Here is a 21,748-nt window from a genome sequence, read left to right on the forward strand (position 1 = left end):
GCATTCCCCTATAGAAAAAATGCAAAAATAAACCTACGATAGATATCATGTCCATTGCAAATGATATTTAGTTTACAAGTTGGTCAATATTACTTCGCTCATCTTCCTCAGCATATTGAACTGTTAATTGATTTGATGAGATTGGTTATTCTGCTAAAAAATCCAAAGCATCGTTTCATCCTGGCATATGTTCGAACTTGAGGCAATAAAAATACGTGTCGTATATTTAGTACGATTATATAAATATATATCACACGTGTCAAAATATACGTTAAAGCTGCACTCTCACAGATTTACCGATTTGACGACTTTTTTTAATTTTTGTTTTCGAATGAGCCAATTTTTGTGTCAATATCTGCAAACTAGTGATTTATGACTGCTGACAAAAGATCAGATCTTAGATTTTCACATTTCTGTTCGAAAATTAATGTTTTATGTCTTAAACCGTTACTAACGGTTTAAGAAAAATGCATAAAACATCAATTTTTGAACTTAAATATGAAAATCTGTGGTCTGAATTTTTGTCAACAGTCTTATATTACTGGTTTCGATGCATTTTCGAATAAATTCTCGTTTCAAGAAAAATAAATAAAAAAAAGTTGTCAAAACATTCAATCTGTGATAGTGCAGCTTTAAGAGGAGTGTTAGGATAATTGGAACGTCCGCTCGCTGTTTGTACAGAAATGTGAACAAATGTGGCGAAACAAATAACAATAGTATATCGTAATATTGTCATACTAGAGGCCAAATGGACAGGAGGGAAATGTACGCAAACACAGAGATAACTATTTGATAGTGTTCCAAAGTAATTCAATTGTGCTTACGACCAACATAGGTCAGATTCGTACATAATAAATGATCAAACAAACGATAGCATGAAAGCAGTTTGAAACAAAACCATGTATTTTAAAACTGGTTCTGCAAGCCTCTTCCTTAAGTTCCTAAAGATAGAATTATTGCTCATAGATTTGCAATATCAAGACGTTTTCTGAATACCATGCTATTAACTCAAATTCTCGTTTCAGCTGTTCTCTGGTCCATCTGAGGGGAATATTGGAGGAAGCAGACGTGAGGCTTTGAGTCAGACGACAATCATTGTGGCATAATATCCAAGTTAACGTGATTTCCAGATATTTTTATATATCTCTCTAGACGAATTATATGCTGCTATAAATAGTAACACAGCTGGGAAATAATAAACTGTGCGCTTGCACGAATAATATAGGATATATTCCTACCATGAACAGTGATATATTTATTATAAAATACAGATACGCTATGTCGATACCTCTACAATAGATGAACAGGATTATCAGATAATGTGACCAAAGTGTTTATTTATTATGGGACATCATTTTGCAGGAATGAAGGCGTTGAGTTGAGTTAAATAATCACACATGTCTTCCGTATAGTGTGTCAGTTGAAAACAATTGCAAATTTAGGAAGCAAAATCTAGAAGCACTTGAAGTGTATGGCTTATTTACCTGAAATGCATCAGTGTATGATCAATGTACCTGGAAAACGTTTATTCATAATAAACTCATTGGCGATGAGATGACATCTTTAACAACACTAATTCAATCAAAAATAAACCTTTTGAAGTTTTGTTTTTTTTGTAATCATCGGAAAATAGATAATGTTCTTGGCAAACAATTTATTGCGGTTTGCTTGAAGATTGTAAAGAGTTTCTTTTGAACGAAACTACTTTAAACCATCGTTAATCTAACGGGCTGCAAGGAGCTACAAGTCATGTCAGTAAATGATGCATTTATAAAGCAATAAGAACAATTTGAGTGTGCAATTATTTTGAAATATAACATGAACTATTGCGTTGGAGATAACTGTAGGGATATATTTCGGTTTGGTGATAATTAATGTCGCAGGAGGAACTAATGCATGCTCAAACAGAATTTCCTTCGCCTGAGATAGAAATGTACATATCTGACAACAACAGCAACTATGAAAAAATCAACAGCACTATCTACAAGAATTGGAATAATTCAATTGATCCTGTGGTTACGGATTATTATTTCAACACTGGCGTTGTTACAAAAGCCGTGCCGGAAACGGCTAGAGGAGTGACGTTGGTGATATATATTGCAATAGGATTAGCTTTTAACACATTCATGGTGGTGGCAATAGTGCCAAATAGACGTTTACGTACAATGCGGAATATACTTTTAGTGCATTTAGGATGTACAGGGTTGATTTTCACAATATGTATTAATGTCGTAACTTCTGCTGTGAGTTTTACCGGAAAGTGGATAGGAGGTTTAATAATATGTCAAATATACGGATTTATCTTGATGGCGCTGACATTTGTGACATCATGGACTATTACAGCATTAAGCTGGGATAAGTATCAGACAATAGCATGCCCACTGAATCATCCCTTTACAGCCAAAGCACTGAAACTTGCCGCGTTATTCGGTGCAGTTTGGTTGTTAGCGTGTGTTTTATCATTACCGCCACTCTTAGGGGACAGCCGGTTCGTCTTTCATCCAGAAAAGGGGATTTGTTTCGTTTGCACGAGTACTTTAACGGGAAAGATATTCATCTTCCTATTTATACTAGCAGCTATTTACGTACCACTGGGGATAATGGTGTTTTGTTACTTGCATATTTATAAAATTGCTAAAACTCAGTCTAGTAGAATAGCAGCTACCATGATTCAAATGACTTGTGTCATTCAAGCTACTGGTGTTCCGAGTAGCCAGACCACTAGTCTCTCAGTGAAAGGAACAAAAGCCATGTGTACCATTTTTCAGTTGATTGGTTCGTTTGTTCTTGTTTATGTTCCCATGTCTGTGATATTGTTAATTGAAGTGTTCTCCCCAAAGGATTTCCATGTCAATGAAGTTCTTTCATCCACCATAATCATGCTATTTCTCTCAGCGCCAGTTATACATTCATCTGTTTACGGGTTACGTAATAAAACTCTTCGAATGTCATTTCGACGTTACATGAGACGTAAAATGCGGTATTACTGTTACAAAGACAAACGTAAAAACAGTGTTAAATCTTTCCGCTCATTTCGATCAACGTCATTTAAGGCAGGAAACAATAAACGAAGTATTCAAAACAGAGCTGTAGAAGGAGCGTTACGAAGGACTCAATCATTTCCGGTTCGTGGTAGTATGATGCGTAACGGTCCAATCAAAACGCGCATAAAGCAAAACGGTGTGCATTTGACTGTGCCAGATGAACGTGACTCGTTGACTCGGCCCCACTCGTATAATGTACTCAATCCTGAGCCGGAGCGAGTAAAGTTTAGTATCACTCCTGAAGAGGATGAGCCCTTTCCAATAGATATCCCTCATATAGATGACGATTCTGGTGACATGTGTTGATATTTGCATAAAAAGTTTTCCTCATTAACGGAATTTACAAATTATATTTTTAATGCAAAGTGTTTGTTTGAGTGAGTAAAACATAGTTTGGTATTTCATGAACATTTTTACGGACATATTTTAAGGCATTAATCTGTTCCATGCTTGTATATTTAATATCCCTGTTTGTTATTTCAAGCATTTCTTGTTTGTTTCTTTAAAAACAGCTGATTTTACTGTTATAGCTTTAATTTGAAATATAGTTTTTTTCAGTATGATTTATAATATTTATCATGTGTTTCTGGTCTGGATATAAAATACTGTCTGGCCAAAGTATCGACCATGCATCGCGTCTGAATATAGGATTTTTCAATCCGGATCTGAAATACATTAGTAATATGTTAGTTTGTTTACCTTAAAGTATCAATTTGTGGGAACATAGACGTAAAAAACGCAATATTGTATGTTTGTCCAAAAAGTGTGCGATACCTTTTTTATGACGTCATTACACGTGAAAAAATTAAGATTACTGTTGACGTCATAGAGATCTCTTAAAAGGGCGTTTCTGACGATTAATTATTTTTCACTTTTCATTGAAAGTCCTCGTATATTTAACTGCGCTGTCTTGAAACAGGATGATAAAATTATCAATACCATACAATAAACGAAATAAGATGTCTTCTAGCGACTTTTTAGCATTGCTAAAATTTGCGAAAATGCCTATCCGATGTGCAATAATCTGTAACGCATTGTTATGTAATATCAAATATCATTCATTAACGTTTGAAAAAATCAATTGCTTTAAATTTTGACTTTGTTCTTTCTTTTTCTTCTCTTTTTATACTTTTTGTTCAATTAGATATGTTTGCAAAATCTTTAAATGGTGTATCCTTTAAAGATTATATCAACGTTTATTTATTCTAAAAAGGCCATTTGATTCATTTATTTGTATTCTAAGTGTTATATTCGCCTAGTCACATATTGATTCAATATCCTGCAACAATTGTGTATTTAGCCAAAATTAACCAATGGCTAGTATGCATAAAACTGGCAGCGTTACTGAACAAATTTGCGTTAGACTGTAAAGGAAGGCTAACAAGGCATTAATAGGTATAACATTTCGTCACCTTAGTGCAATTACGTGATAACTGCATTCAAAAATAGAAGCAGCGATTGAGTTCTTGCACTAAGGTGACGATTTATACTAAATCAATTATCTACTATGTGCATGACAACATGGGGTCAATTCCATTATCAGATATATTTATGGTAATACAGCTTACTTACGAGTAGGAACTTGACTTTAAAGCCAAAATTATAGCAAGTTCATTTATTTTCTCTTATATCTAGTGATTCGTCTTTACTTAATAAGAAGTGGCTCTAGTTCTAGATACGATTGTGCTTTATTCTGTGCAATTAGAATAATTATACAGTGTTTTGACAAAACAGAGCATTTTCTGTAAGTTATCAATTCATATATCTCTGTTTGTTATGGTAAAACAAATCTGAGTTCAAAAATACTGTTCAACATATGTCTCTGACAGTCAATAATTCTATTATACAATTGTTTGCGTTAAACATATGTTTGTTTGCAGTATGCAATTATGATTTTAGATAATGTAAAAAGTAATCGTATTGAATGCAAAACAATCGATTCTATGCCTTTTAAGTGACATTTTATAGCCTTCATTTAATCCTTACTTGCAATTTCTTGAGCGTTGAAATCGGAAATGAACGGCTGTTACCAGAATCAGATCATATGTTAAGAAGACTGCTTCAGATGACACGTTATAAGATATAAAATAAACTATTTCTGGTTGCGGTACCGACCCTTAATATTATGCGGGCACATATACATATCTAATGTGAATCTCATCATCCAATGCAAATGAGCGGCCGGAGCAAGGATCAAATCTCTTCTTCAGACCACTGCTGCAGCGCACAGTTCCTGGTCCATAGCTCGCCCATGATATAATTTGATATAATTCATTAAAATTAAATCCATTGTGACCTTTATGTTTTCTTTATGCACAAAACAAAGGCTTATTCCTTCGACTATGTAGTAAACATTTTAAAGTTAAATATGTGTGCAAGGTTTGATGCGTATACAAGCACATATTTTAGTTCGATGCTAGTTAAAGTTCATAATCAGTACATACACATGTATAACAAACATCACTTTTGACTGATAACATTTAACGTTTAATATTTTACTTACATAAAAATGCATTTATGGAAAATATTAATTACTGATAACAAGATTGTAACTGTGTATTTTATAGCTGGAAACGCAAATATACTAAATGATTGGTGAATGCTTAAAGATTTACTGTGGTATACTTTAGTCTCATAAGGTAGAAATACCGTGTTTTCCGCACATTTCTTTCAAATTAAACCCGTTATCCTTCATAAGAACCATCGTTTTCGAAACTGTATCATCCTTTTTGGTATATCAAAACATTTGTATTAATTGTGTTAAATCTTATTTGGGAGGAAGAGTGCATCTTTAATTAATTACCAAAAAAATTGAGAGTTTGAATGTAAGGACATATCCAAGTGAGGTTCACCAATTATGTTTGTTGATATTAACATGTAATAGTATCACATATGTTTACTCTTGTTGTTTTTACGAAATGTAATCTATGTTGTTAAATTATTTTTGTTATTTATTTTATGTATGTAAACATGTTATCATAGTATTATTGAAATTAGACAAACTTTAATTAAAGATAAAAAAAAGCTTTTCTTGTTTGGTATTTGAGGTATCGAGATTTCGATAAAACAACAACACAACAATAGAACCGAAGAAAAACAAATAAAATTAAAAACGAAATCAGTATCACCTTACAACGAATGTTTTCGTTACTTTTTGAAAAATATGACTCATTATTTAAGAATTAATTTTATTAAATTATTAAGAGTAAGATCATGTTCGAAGTCATTTGAAAGCAGGGAGTAGGGGTGATAGCGTATTCAAGGCTAAAGTTAGGTTTACAGTCTTCAACAACTTATCATTCAGTTCATATCACTTAAGCGAGAATGGTGTCGGTAATTAAAAAATGTTTATTGTAAAAAACGCATAGCAGCTAAAACCAATGCATAGTTATAAGCAAAATTCGATAGAGATATTTTCATATGATTACATAGAATTACATAGGTTTGATAAATATTGCTTGAACATATGCAATGCTTTAGAGTTAATTAAGCATTCACACACAGTAAGAGTACTATAAATGAATAGACTGGATAGGAGTGTTTACCAAACAAACCGTGCACAACATTTTGGACCAGAAAATACTGATTTGGTTGCAATAAGACATTGCTTATACATTTCATTTGGACAAAACTCTTTTAAACGACAAAACTGCTTACTAGGTCTAAGAAAGAGAAATACAACATGATTCTATGTATGCATACGACATCAACACAAATACGACATTAGCTTCATCAAATTGATGAAACACCTTGAAAGACTGAGTTGTCTAACACACTGTTTTTGTTTTGAGTAGAAATTCAATGAAATATGTGTAGCTATGCACGATCAGTGAAAGTAAAACGTACATAACTGTGTGAGTAGAATGACTGATGACTCTCGAAACCTTCGTTATTGCTTTCTTCGAGCTTGCAAAGGCGTGTCCCTGACTAATTATTATCAGTTATATTTCGACATAATAAAGTATTCATCTTTCATACGTGTGTACAACAAGTATGTACACATTACACATAAATTGAGATTAAATTCCGCCCGACTACCAAGTCGTCTTTATTTTCATTTTTTGCTCTTTTTTTTAAAATTGATTTCGTTATAAATGATAAAACGCCTAATTTATTCAGTAATGTCAATTGGAACACATCAGCCACTTCTGGCTACGACGATCCTCCGATGTATACCGGTGCAATAGTAAAGTGTATTATTGCATTACTCATTAAGATTCCTAAGAGCAAACAACTCGGAAGGACATGAGTCGTATATCGTCACCTTAATGCAAACATATCTGCTTCTATTTCTTAATTCAGTTATAAAGTTATTGCAATAGGGTGGCGTTATAAAGTCCGAGATCGTAGATGAATGTTGTTTATCAATACTTTATAGGATAGGTATAACTGTCAAAATGCATTGTAAGTCGGATGTCATCTTTGAAACATAAGAAATGAAAGATGTTCAAAGGATTTCTAATTATGACTTTGTTCAGAACATTCGAAAGCCTTATTTAATCACAAAAGACAGTGCATGAATACAATATTTGCAATTAAACGTGACACCTCCATTACCATTTACATATTGATAAAATGTCCAACTTAATCCTCTGTTTTACACTTTAACTAATTTGTGGCCGGAGTTGAAGACCTGCAGGAATTAAACTGTTTATGATTGGTGGATTTCGGAAATATTTAGGATAACAACGTTGTAAGTAGTACTCATGTTTAAAAAATGTTCACATTCAAAGAAGGTGCGCTCACTCAACCAGAACTGACAAATATAATACTAATTTTTGTCTGAAGTAATGCAATGTGATTTATTGAATTCATTATTAAATATTTTCATTAATGTGGGAAACGGTCGGGGAATGTAGGTCTTTGTAAAAATGATATATTATATACTGTAAAATAACGACGATTATACATTGCCGGTTTTTATTCGAATTTGTGTTACAAGTAGTTACTAAGTAAATGTCACTATTATTTAGGACTTAATATTATCTTTCCTGTCCACGGAAGTCTGTGTTTAGAGGGGAATTTCATTTTTAATTTCGTAAGGTGTTCATATCATTTAAATTACTGGTGCGAAGCATATCAAAAACAAAAAGCACACCATACGGGAAGTTCAGTGGCAATAAGAAAAAAAAATACGGTTTCACCTGTCATCATTCAATTCGATTGGTGTCGAAACATATTTGATGAAACAAAAGTAATGGAAAAAATGTTTCATGAAATCAAAACTATTTTTAACCCATGCAAACGTGCAAACAATGCAATACATATCACATAAATGCATTCTCAAAAGACAGATATTCACCTCGTTAATTAGAAACAATCCAGGTAAACAGTTTTGTGCCAAATGAGACAAGATCTTATTTAAATCAGAATTGAAGATCGTGGAGATATATCTGTGTTTTTGTAAACAAAAATAAACACTGGGTACATGTCGCAAAAAAAGCTTTGATAATCATTGATACATGCCTGATTTATTTACGTCTGTAAAACGGCATTGCCTCAATTGTAAACATTCTATTTTTTTAATTCAAATTCACATTGGGGGGTTGGGTTACAACCAGGTATTACAAAAAAGTTAAGGATTAACATTTTACAAAAATAAAATTTATAAATAAATAAAGCAACTTATTATAACTTATTCGCCTAGCAGTCATCCATGATGGTAGATTATGGATAGGTCACTGCCTCAAAATCATTATTGCAATATGTGTCTAGAAAAATTACATTCATTTGTTATTCCGAACGTGTTTATTTTCGAATCCCTATGTATGTATTTAATTAGTCAATCACAATTTAGTAGTTATCTAGTTTTCAATGACTGTGTCAATGCGATTACTTCAACATTTACTCATGACGGTATCTTGATGATTAAGTAATCTTGTGCTGTAACGTTGTATCTCGGTCCGGTCAAGGATTATTAAAGTCACATATAAAGGCTGTTTTTCTGACCGAAGACCATTCCCTTTATAGAGGCAAAATAGCAATTTAGTGACTTTAGTGTACAAGTTGGTCAATTTTACTCCGCCTGATTGTCTCAACATATTGAACAGTCAGTTGATTTGATAACACTGGTCATTTTCTCAACATTCCAAGGCATCGTTTCATCCGGATATATGTACGAAATTGAGCAGAATTTGTTTGAAACTGGGCAATATATAGTTTTGCAATAATGCATGTACAAATATGACAATATGAAAGCATTATGAAACAAAAACGAATATTTAAAAAGTTGTTCTTAAAAATAAGTTCTTCTTCAAAAATCAAATTCAAATGCAATGTAAAGACAAAATATACGACCAAATACATGCTTTGCACTGCGAGTAATATTTCTTAAGAGTTAAGTAAAAAGGTAATAGTAATGTTTTTCCAGGATTTGCGAAATTTGTTGCTATGACAACTTGATAGCGTTTTTAAAGTAAATCGATTAACAAGCAACATCTTTCAGATTCGTAAATAATGATTGTAAAAATATAGTATGAAAGTATTATTGAACAACACCCTATATTTTAAAACAAGTTTTGCAAGGTCATTCTTTAATATTAAGTTGTTCTTCAATGATCGAATTCTAAGCCAAAGTAAAGACAAACATTTACGACAAATACATATTTTGCAGTGAGTAAAATTGCTCCAGGATTTGCAGTATCAAATCGTTTTCGTGAATTCCGGGATTTAACTCAAATTTCTTTTTCGGTTCTCTGATCAATTTGAGATAGAAAATTGACGAATGTTTTCGTGAAGCTTTCAGTCAGACGAAAAACATCGTACCAGACTATCCGATTAACGCGATTTGCAGATATATATTTCTAGACAAATTTACAGTTGCTATAAATAGTACTATTTTGGAAAATTCTTCTAAGCGGTTGCGCGAATAGAATAAGATAACTTACCACTATGAACAGTGATATATTTATTTTGTGGTTATCTATACGACAGATAAACAGGCTTATCAGTTAAGTAGCCAACGTGTTTATTTGTTATGAGACGTAAATCATTTTGAAGAAATGGAGGCGTTAAATGATTTAGATAAACACAGATGCCTTTCATAGAGCGTGTAAGTGGAAAAACAAATGCAAACTTAGTAGTCAAAATCAAGAAGCACTTAGAGTTAATGGCTTATATACGTTAAAATCATAAGTGTATGATCATTGAAATTGAAATACGTTCGTACATAATCAACTCATTTGCAGTGAGAAAAAAATGTTCAACTACGCCAATTCAAACAAATTTGAACTCTGTGAACTTTTTCAGAGGAAGATAATGTTCTTGGCACACGTAGTATCGCCTTTTTACTTGGAGGTTATTGGTACTTGCAGTCTCTTCTGAGCGATATTGCTTTTAACATTCGTTAAACTAAAAATGCCAATAAGACGTTTACGTACAATGCGAATATTCATTAAGTCTATTCAGGTTGTCTAGGGTTGCACCGGAAAGTAGTTACTAGATTTATTAATTTTATCAAATGGATGGCGTTGATTTTGGTTATATAATGGATAATCACAACATAATGCTGGGATAACTATCAGACCACAGTGTGCACAAACGTCATATATTTATTTCCAGGGAACTTAAACTTTTTCCGCTATTGTGTGCAGTTTGATCTTTACCGTGTGTATCTAATTACAAACTGTCAGCCGGTACGTCTTTAAACCGGAAAAAGGGATTCTTTTGGTTTAAAAGAGTGTTTTGACGGGAACGATTGACGGTGTTTTGTAATTTTAAGTCTTTAGAATCACCTGGAATAATGATGTTTTGTTACTTGAAGTCTTATTAAATCACCTCGTATAACGATGTTTTGTTATTTGAAGTCTTATAAAATCACCTGTAATAATGGTGTTTTGCTATTTGAAGTCTTATTAAGGTTACACACAACCATTGTCATTTCCTCTATAATTCAATGTGAAATGATTATTTTTAGACAACATTTAAAGGCATTTCGAGCGAATGCAGACTATGATAAACATATATATTCTTAAAGTACATGCTTTAAATTACCTTTTAAGCCAATACAAAAGGGGGGTCAAGTTATCCCTAAGAAAAATTTCTCCACTTGAAAAACAAACTCTAAAAATTGCACAGTCCGCCATGACAGTTCTTCCCAAATGACCTTTTGACTATAGGGCAGCAGGTTATGCTTAAATCTTTATTCTAAATGATAAATCAAGGAATAATAGATACTCAATGTATAAAAGTTTCAGGAATAATGATATTTTTGATTAACAGTGTATTGAGCATGTGAAAACATGTCTATCAGTCATAAAAAAAACATTATTTTTTTATTGAGAATTTTCCACACAACGGAAGTACATATGACGCAATGGTGACGTCATACCTAAAATCACCTGGAATAACGGTGTTTAATTATTTGAAGTCTTATAAAATCACCTGAAATAATGGTGTTTTGTTATTTGAAGTCTTATAAAATCACCTGAAATAATGGTGTTTTGTTACTTGAAGTCTTACAAATCACCTGGAATAACGATGTTATGTTATTTGAAGTCTTATAAAATCGCTAACACATAGTATAGAATTTAATAAGCAGCCATGAATCGATAAAATTGTATCGTTCAAGCTACTGGTGAACCGATTAGCCAAACGCCAAGCCCCTCGGTGAAAGGAACAAAAGCCATGTGTACCATTTTTCAATTGATTCCAAGGAGAAATTTTTCTCATAGATTCAGTTGACATGTTTTGAGGTTTGTATTAGAATTATTCCTCGTTACTTGAAGTCACAAATTATAAACCCAATAGAAAGCGTTTTTTAAGACAGGCAAACATTGTTTGATACTTCATTAACAATTGCGAAGTCATATTAAAATGCTTTGATCAGCTTCATGCTTATTTAATAATTCTCATTTTTGTTATTTTAAGCATCTCGTGTTTGTCTCATCTTCGAGATCAATTTTGATGCAAATTTCTGTAATATAGAATATCATAATTATTAAAATTAATCGATGATTTTAGTCATTGATTTGATTTATACTTTATTTAAGTATAGTTGCATAGAATTGAATTTTTTTGTCTTTAAATCTGTACTCTCACGGATTGATTGTGTCGACAACTTTTTTTATTTTGGAATGAGCCATTTTATGCCTATTTGTCTGGAAATCAGTGACTGCTTAAAAAAGAGCAGATCGCAGTTTTCATATTTACGTTCGACAATTGATGCTAAAAAGCGTTACAATCGCTTGAAGAAAAATGAAAATATTCAGCTATTTTTATATAAGTTGAGATCATTTATGTGCGTTATCTTTAATGACTTCTATTTTGGCATTGTTGATAATGTCAGCTCATTCTGAAATAAATGAAGTTCAACACTGTCACTTTGAGAGTGCAGCTTTAAAAGGTGACATCAAAGTTTTAACTGTGCTTATAGCCCTTGGAATCATTTTTTTGTAATTTAGTGTTCATGTTTTTTGCACTCCCACATTTTAATGATAACCAATGAGGAATTGTGTATTGAGCGAACATTTACCAAAGGATGTTGTGAAATATAAGCTGGAGGCGTAACTGAACAAATCTGCTTTATACAGTATAGAATGGGAATGCTGACAAGCCATTAAACTTAAATGCACTTAAACAAAATAAATTATTTACTATATGCGTGATAAGCAAGTCTGTCATGTGAGATTTCTATAGCCATACATTAATCTTAGGAGTTTTAAAAGAGACATTTACGCAATCATAACACGTTACTATAGTATCTCTTTTATAATGATCATAATGATGCTTCTGCACTCAGACAATTAATATATTATATATTTTTACGCTAAACATATATATTTGTTTGCAGTATAATTGTTAACATATTGTCAAAGATAAACGAACCTAGTATATACAAAGCAAACAATTGCGATACGTTTAAGTGACCTGTACTAGGAGCCACTGCTTTACACGACACGTTATCAAAGGAATAGCGCAATGTACCGGTAACGGTATCGGTTTTTAATGCAATTTGTGCACATTAACTGGTAATTGATTCATTTCAATCATCGGATGGAAAAACGGCTGGGACAAGCATCAATTCGTGTGACCATACCACTACTGCAGACAACGTTATCTGAGCCGAACAGTTCTTACAATATAGAACAGGCACGTTGTCTTGCACTCTAATGATTTCTATGTAGATGTCTTTAAGTTTTGTTCATAAACATGGCAATGAATATGTTTTTTTTATATTATGTAGCATTCTTTATCTCAACGAAATATTACTGCAAGATATGATGCACGCCATATCTTTGATAGATGTTTGCCCATTTCATAAGGAAAAGTACAGGTATAGTGATGTTCACCAAAATTGTTGTTGATATTTGACATTGAATAGTTTTCAATAATTTTAATCTTAGTGTATTTATATAATACGAATCAATGTATATATTTTCTTAAATTATGTTTGTTATGACAGTACCATGGAATTACGAACTTAAAGATAAAAAGCTGTACTTGGTTATCTGGTTAGCCTTTTATTCAGGAGACTGTAACGAAGCAAACTTCTTTTGATGTTTGTTTAGTGGAAAGTACTATTAATTTAACAAGAAAACTGTAAGATAACGCTATATGTTAAAGGAAAACAGCAGTACAATAGTGCTTTCAAGGCCTTACTAAGGTTTACAGGCTTACAAATTGGTTCAAATCACCCGTGCGGGATTGATCACTGTAATAAAGAAGTGTTTTGTACTTAAATAAATAGCATTGTATCAAAACAAAACTTATTGAATTGAAGTAAGTTAAGAACAAAATTCGACAATGTTTTGTTCTGCACATTACAATGTTATAAGAATGGTAATCGTTGTACGTATATATTCATTACCCAGGACTAAATAAAACGAGCTTGCGAAACATTGTTTGGGATTTCATTAACATTTTTCTTAGGACAAAATCAAAGGCTTCAGTCTGTTTCATGCTTGTTTATATTGTATCAATGTTTGTTTTTGAAAGCAAGTTGTATATCTTTAAACACAGCTGGTTTTATTAAATATCAGAAATTTTGAAAAAAGAAATGTGGCTTTGATTGGCTTCATTTTTGAATTTTATTGTCATTTTATACTCTTTGTTCAAATTCATATATTTTATTTTACTTATAATGGTCTGTCTTTAAAATATGATATCAAAAAGACTAAAAAGCCCCTTGGTTCATCTATTTGTAGTTTAGTGTTCATGTTCTACATCCACATATAGATGCATGCCCAATGAAAGAAATGTGTAGTCAGCGAACATCAACTAATGGCTTGTATAAATAAAGCTGGTGGCCTAGCGGAACAAATTTGCTTTAAACTGTATACAAAGGACATGCTAACAAGGCACTAATTGGTATTATACTTAAAGTAAATTAATTATTTACTATGTGCATGATAGGCTGAGGTCATTTCCATTATCTGATATATTTGTATGCATATGACTTATTTACGAGTAGGAAATTGACTTTAACGCCATAATAACAAGTTCATTTATTTTCTCTTATAACAAGTGAATCTTCTGAACTTGAAACTTGTAAATGAGTGCAACACGATTCTCACGACAGTTCTCGACATGATTGTGATTTACTCTGTGCATTTAGAAAGATTATACAGTTTCTTTTCAAAACATAGCATTTTATATAAAGAATCAAAGCAAAGAACTCTGGTTTGTCATGGTAAAAAAAAACAAGAAAAAAAACAAATTTGGATTCGAAGGTACGGTTCAACATATGTCTCTGACAGTCAATTGTTCTATTACAATTGTTTAGGTTAAACATATGTTTGCTTGTAGTATTCATTTCATTTTATTAGACTGTATAAAAAAAGAAGAAGTTATTGAATGCAAACCCATCGTAAGCCTTTTAAGTGACATTTTAAAGCCTTCATATAATCCTTCATTGCAATTTACTATAGTGTTTGAATAGGAAATGACCGGCTGTTACCAGAATCAGATCATATGTTAAAAGCACTGCTTCAGACGACACGCAATAAGATGGAAAAATGCGTCCGTCTAGTAGCGTTATAGACTCTTAATGTTACGTGGGCACATGTACTGATATAATGGTTAAGTTTAATGCGTATACAGGCACAGATTTTCGTTGGATGGAAAGGATTATTTACCAAACAACCCATGCACAACAGTTTGGACCAGGAAATACTGCTTATCTTGCAATAAGACAATGCTTATACATTTCATTTGGACAAAACTATTGTTAACGACAAAAGTGCTTACTATTTCTAACAAAGAAAAAAAACACAAGTTTCTATGAATGTGTACGACATCAACACAAATACGACATTACCTTAATCGAATTGATGAGCCTCCTTGAAAGGCTGAGTAGTCTAACACACTTCTCTTGTTTTGAGTAGAAATTCAATGAGATATGTGTAGCTATGCATGATAATTGGAAGTTAAACGTACTTAGCTGTGTAAGTTAGCAGAATGAGAGTTGACTCTCGAAACTTTCGTTATTGTTTTCTTCGAGGTTTCAACGGCATGAACCTAAGTAATTATGATCAGTTATTTTTTGTCATAATAAAATATCCATCTTTCATTAACAAGTATGTGCATATTACGGAGTCACTAAATGAGATGACACTCAACACGACAACCAAGTCGTCTTTAAAATCATTTTGTTTTTAACTTTAAGGGGTTGATTTTGTTTCAAATGGTAAAACACTTAAATGATTTAGTTGTGTCAATTGGAACATATCGGCCACTTCAGGCATACGATGATCCTCGGATATTTACCGGGGCAATAGTAAAAGTAATTCGTAAAGATAATTATTAAAAGGAATATGTGTTTCTGTTACATGTATTTTAACAGTAATTGTTTCCCAGTGAAATGTTTATTGGCATAAAATATTTAGATTTATATGAGCAAATAACTCGGAAGGAAAAGAGTTGTACATATAATTCGAGATCCTAACTGAACGTGATAGGTATAACTGTCAAAATGCATTGTAAGTTGGATGTCATATTTGAAGCAAAAGCAATGAGAAATGTTGAAAGGTTTTCTTTTTAAGACTTGGTTAAGCGCATTCGAGAACCTTAGAAAATCACAAAAAATCAATGCAGGAATATCAAGATTTGGAATTAAACATGACACATCCGTTACCATAAACATTGACAAAATGTCCAACTGAATCCTCCGTTTTACATTTTAACTAATTTGTGGCTAGAGATGACGCCCTGCAGGAATTGAATTCTACTGTTTTTGATTTAGAGGCATTCGGAAATACTAATGTAAACAATATTGTCAGTAATACACACATTAAAATGATGTCCACGAGTCGTTATGATTTTCGGAGGCCCTAAGAAATAATAAACAATGATTTTAATCAATTCATTCGATTGGAGTCAACTCAAATACGATAAAACAAAAAAATAGAGAATACGTTCATTAAATCAAAAATGTTGTTTAAAACCACAAAAATGTATAAACAATGCGACACATAAATGCCCTTACAAACAAATTAAGTGAACAGTATTGTGTCAAATGAGACAAGATCTTATTCAAATTTGAATTAAAGATGGAGGAGATATATCTTGGCTTCTGTAAATTTGTTTTGCATTGTCATTCTTTAAAATTAAGTTATTCTTCAATAATCGAATTCTCAGCCAAAGTAAGACAAACATTTACAACCAATTTCATGTTTTGCACTGGACGTAATATTTCTTAAGCTTTAAATATTACTCAAGGATTTGCAGTTTCAAATTGTTTTTCGTAAAATTCCCTGATATTATTATTCAATTTTTTTTCCGTTCTCTTCTTAATTTTAGAGGAACAAAAAGATGTAGTTTAAGAGAAGCTTTCAGTCAGACAACAATCATCGTACCAGACTAACGATTAACGCGATTCCCAGATATATATTTCTAGAAAAAAAGATATCTGTTGCTTTAAGTAATTTGGAAACTAATCCTCTATGCGATCTCGCGAACGATATGGGATATGGGATAGGATAACTTCCTTCCATAAACAGTGATATATATTTATTTTTGTCTACATATACGCTATGTCGATGCCTCACGACAGATGAACCTGCTTATGTTATATGTAGCCACAGCTTTAATCCGTTATTAGACGTAAATTATTTTGCAGAAATGAAAGCGTTAATGGAGATTGATGCAGATGCTTTTCGAAGAGCGTGTTAAACACAAATGCCCACGTAAAAGGCAAAATCTAGAAGAACTTAGTGTGTTTTGTTAACGTACCTGAAAATCATATGAGTATAACTTATGTATTTAAAATGCGTTTATTCATAATCACCACTTATACGCAGTTGGAGGATATATTTAACTATGCCAATTTAACTGAATCTTAACTCTTTTTTTTGTTTTCAGACGGAAGAAATAAAAGGTTCTTGGCACACGTATTCACACCATTTTGCTTAGAGATTATAAAGAGTCTCTCCTGGACGATATTGCTTTGAACCATCGTCATTGTTACTGGTAGAATAGAATTACTCTGTAAATTTAACAAATATTGTTTCGTATGTCATTAACATTTTTAGGTCATATTACAATTATTTGATCAGTTCCATGCTAGTTTATTAATTATCATTTGTGTTATTTCAAACATCTCTTGTTTCTTTATCTTTATTATCAATTATGAGGCATTTTTTGTAAAATAATATAATGATCATAATCATTGAAATTAATCGATGAACTGAGCAATTGATTATTTAAAAAAAATTTTTTTTATATTTATATTTTTATACTTGTCTAGTAAAGTATGGTTGCAGACAAATGAAATGTCCTGTCTTTATAGCTGCTCTATCACGGATTGAATCTATTGACAACATTTTGGTCTTGGAAAAGCCATTTTAAATGCATTAGTTATATAAGACTGCTGACAGAAAAAAGAAAATCGCAGTTTCATATTTACGTTACAAATTGATGTCTTATATCAAAAAGTGTTACTCACGTTTCATATAAAATGAAATTATTCATAATAAATTGAGATCATGTTTTGTGGGTTATCTTTAATGACTTCGTTTTAGGCTCAGTTGACAAAATCGGCTCATTCTGAGACAAAATAAATAAAAAAGTCAACACTGTTTACATGTGGGAGTGTAGCTTTAAAGGTGACATAAAATGTGTAATTGAGTCAATAGACTTTAATTCATCTTTTTGTAATTCAGGGTTCACATTTCTTGCATAAGCATATTCTAATGATAACCAATGCAGGAGTTAAGTATTTAGCGAACATTTACCAAAGGATGTTGTGAACTATAAGCTTGAGGCGTAACTCAAAAATTGCGCTTGCTACAATATAGAATGGGAATGCTGACAAGCCTTTAAACCTAATTTCACTTAAATCAAATCAATTATTTACTGTATGCGTGATAAGCATGTCTGTCATGTGAGATATCTATAGCCATGTATTATTCTTAGGAGTATTAGAATTGACTTTTACGTAATTATTTTTTTTTATTTTCTTAAAACTGATTTAATTTGCTTACTTTTATCAATGGACACTAAAACATCAAATTGCAGGTATGTATCTTAACAGTGTTTTGCTAATCCATTTATGTCATATGTATTAATAATTATCAGTGCATACAACTCTTAGACAAAATAAGAATATGTAATGTTTGATGTAAAAATCATCTAAGTTTAACACATGTCTCTGTCAGACAACAATCCATTATAAATTGGTTTACGTTAAACATATATTTGTTTGCAGTCTACAGTTTACAGTTATTTTTTAAATATTGTCAAAGATAAACGAACGTAATTTATACAAATTTATCAATTGCAAGGTTTTTAATTAGAAATTTAAGCCTAACTTGCAATTTGTTTGAGTCTTGGCAACGGAAATGACCAGCTATTTCCTCAATCAGTTCGTATTTTAAAAGAAACTCAGACGACAGGTGATCGACGAAAAAGCGCAATGTTTCGTTACGGTATCGACCCTCAATTCGGGAACATTAATTGGTCTTTGGTTCATGCCAATCATCTAATGGAAATGAACGGACGTGGCAAGTATTAATTAGTATCTTCAGACCACTGCTGCAAACGACATATTATCTAAACAGAGCAGTGCTAACCCTACATATAGAACAGGCACATTTTCTTGTAATTCATTCTAATATCTTCTGAATAGTCTTGTTAAGTTGTTTTTATACCCTAAGCAATGACTTCATTGTAGCATTAATTCGCTTAATGACATATTTCTACAAGGTTTGATACATCCCAGTACTTAGATAAATAGATTTCATTAGTAAAATGGTTGAAAGTAGGTACATATAAATGTAAGGATCCGGTGAGGGTTACCGAAATTGTTGTTGATATTTGACATTCAATATAATTCTATACTTTTATGGGGGGGGGGGGTCATTTCTTTTATGTAGCTTAACATGTGATAATAGTATCATGGAAATTTACAAAGTTAAACATAAAAGCTGAACTTGTATAGTCTTTGTTTTTAAGAGATCTTAACGAAGAAAAAAATATTGGTTCGATGTTTTTTAATGAAAAGTTCTTTTAAAGATTATTCTCGAGTTAAGTTGAAAGCAGCCGGATGATAGTGTTTGCAAGGAATAACTAAAGTTAACCGCCTGGAACATCTTTATCATTTACTCATAGCAATTGAGCGGGACTGATTCGGTAATTTAGAAGTGTCTTGTACTTGAATAAATAGCATTGTATCCAAAGAAACTAATATTGAAATAAACAAAGGTAAGAACCAAATTCGAAAGTGTTCCGCTCTGCACATTACAATGTTAAATAAATGGTTATAACGATACATCTACATGCAAAACATTGTTTGTAAATTTATTAACACTTTTAAGGACACATTCTAAGGCTTCAATCTGTTTCCTGCTTGTTTATTTTTTATCGATGTTTATTTTCAAGCAACTCATGCTGCATATCTTTAAACTAAGCTGGGGGTTTTTAAATATTAGAAATATTTAACAAAATGTGGCTTTGATTGACTTAAATTATAATTTTTATTGTCATTTTTATACTCTTTAATCAAATAAATATATTTAATTTTACTTAAAATGGCCTGTCCTTAAAATATGACATCAATAATACTAAAAAGCCTCTTGATTCACCTATTTGTAGTTTAGTGTCCATGTTCTACGCCCACTCACATATAGATGCAAGCCCAATGTAAGAATTGTGTATTTAGCGAACATCAACAAATGGCTTGTATAAATAGAGCTGGCAGCATATCTGAACATATTTGCTTTAGACTAAATACAAAGGGCTTGCTTAACAAGGCATTTATTGGTATTCCACTTGAAGTAAATTCATTATTTACTATGTGCATGATAGGCTGGTCATTTCCATTATTAGATATATTTATAGGCATATGGCTTATTTACGAGAAGGAAATTGACTTTAACGCCATAATAACAAGTCCATTTATTTTCTTTTATATCTAGTGGATCTTCTAAACTTGAAACATGATAATGAGTGGCTTTAGCTCTCGACACGATTTCTTTTATTATGTGCATTTAGAAAGATTATACAGTATTTTACAAAAAAAATTCTTTTAATATCGAAGCAAAGAACTATGGCTTGCCATGGTAAAAAAAAACAACAGAAAAAACACAAACTTGAATTCAAAGAAACGGTTCAACATATGTCTCTGACAGTTGATTGTTATATTATACATTTTTTTTGCGTTTAACATATGTTTGTTTATAGTATGCATTTCATTTTATTAGACAATATTATAAAAGGTTAATGCATTGAATGCAAAACAATCGAATGTAAGCCTTTAAACTGACTTTTAAAAGCCTTCATTTAATCCTTAATTGCAATTACCTTGAGTGTTGGAAAAGGAAATGACCTGCTGTTACCAGAATCAGATAATATGTTAAAAACACTGCTGCAGACGACACGCAGTAAGAGAAAAAAAAACTCTGTCTGGTAGCGGTACCGGCCCTTTATATTGTGCGTGCACATGTACTGATATAAAGGTCATCTAATCATCCAATGCAAATCAGCGGCTGGAGCAAGGATAAATCATTATCTTCAGACCACTGCTGCAGAGCGCAGTTCTGGTTCCATAGCTCACCCTTAAAATAATTCATACGCACTTGAATGACTTTGACTTCTTTGTAATTGTCCTCCTTATACGCATAGCAAAGATTATTTTATTCTATCATGTAGTAAACATTTGCAAGAAATATGTATACAATATTTGATACGTCTACAGGCACATATCTTAGTTAGATGCTGGTTAATAAATTACCAAAATCATTAAAAGGACGTAACAATTAATGTAAGGACATATCAAAGAAAGGTTAACAAAATCTGTTTGGTAATATTAACTTGTAATAGTTACACATATTTTCACTCTTTTCGTTTTAATAAAATGAATCAATGAGATATATGAAGTGAAATAATTTTTGTTACTTATTTTGTATGCAAACATGTTATCATAATATAATTGAAATTAGACAAACTATAATTAAAGATAAAAAAACTCTTCTTGTTTGGTATTTGATGTAGCGAGATTGTGAAAAACAACAACAACACAACAATAAAACCAAAGGAAAACAAATAAAAAAATCAGTTTCACCTAACAACGAATTATTTCGTAACTTTTTGAAAAATATGACTCTTTAATTAAGAACTTATTTAATTAGAGTGTTAAGAGTAAGATCATGTTCGAAGTCATTTGAAAGCAGGGAGGAGTGGTGATAGCGTATTCAAAGCTTTTTTTAGTTTTGCAGTCTTCAACAACTTATCATTTAGTTCATATCAATTAAGCGGGAATGGTGTCGGTA

The 21,748-nt window shown here is 31.8% G+C and overlaps 1 protein-coding gene across 5 annotated transcripts in view; it reads left to right on the forward strand.

Annotated features, from left to right (window-relative positions):
- The window catches only part of LOC128233028 (rhodopsin, GQ-coupled-like), a 50,191-nt gene extending 44,139 nt beyond the window's left edge, over positions 1 to 6,052 (forward strand). For all 5 annotated transcript variants that reach the window (XM_052946881.1, XM_052946884.1, XM_052946886.1 and 2 more), the window contains one exon: positions 1,026 to 6,052. In XM_052946881.1, the coding sequence (XP_052802841.1) occupies positions 1,875 to 3,350 (1,476 nt within the window). In that variant the 5' untranslated portion in view covers positions 1,026 to 1,874 and the 3' untranslated portion in view covers positions 3,351 to 6,052. The remainder of the gene's footprint in view (positions 1 to 1,025) is intronic.
- Positions 6,053 to 21,748: the final 15,696 nt, after the last annotated feature.

Source organism: Mya arenaria, chromosome 4 (assembly GCF_026914265.1).
Source record: "Mya arenaria isolate MELC-2E11 chromosome 4, ASM2691426v1".
NCBI lineage: Eukaryota > Metazoa > Mollusca > Bivalvia > Myida > Myidae > Mya > Mya arenaria.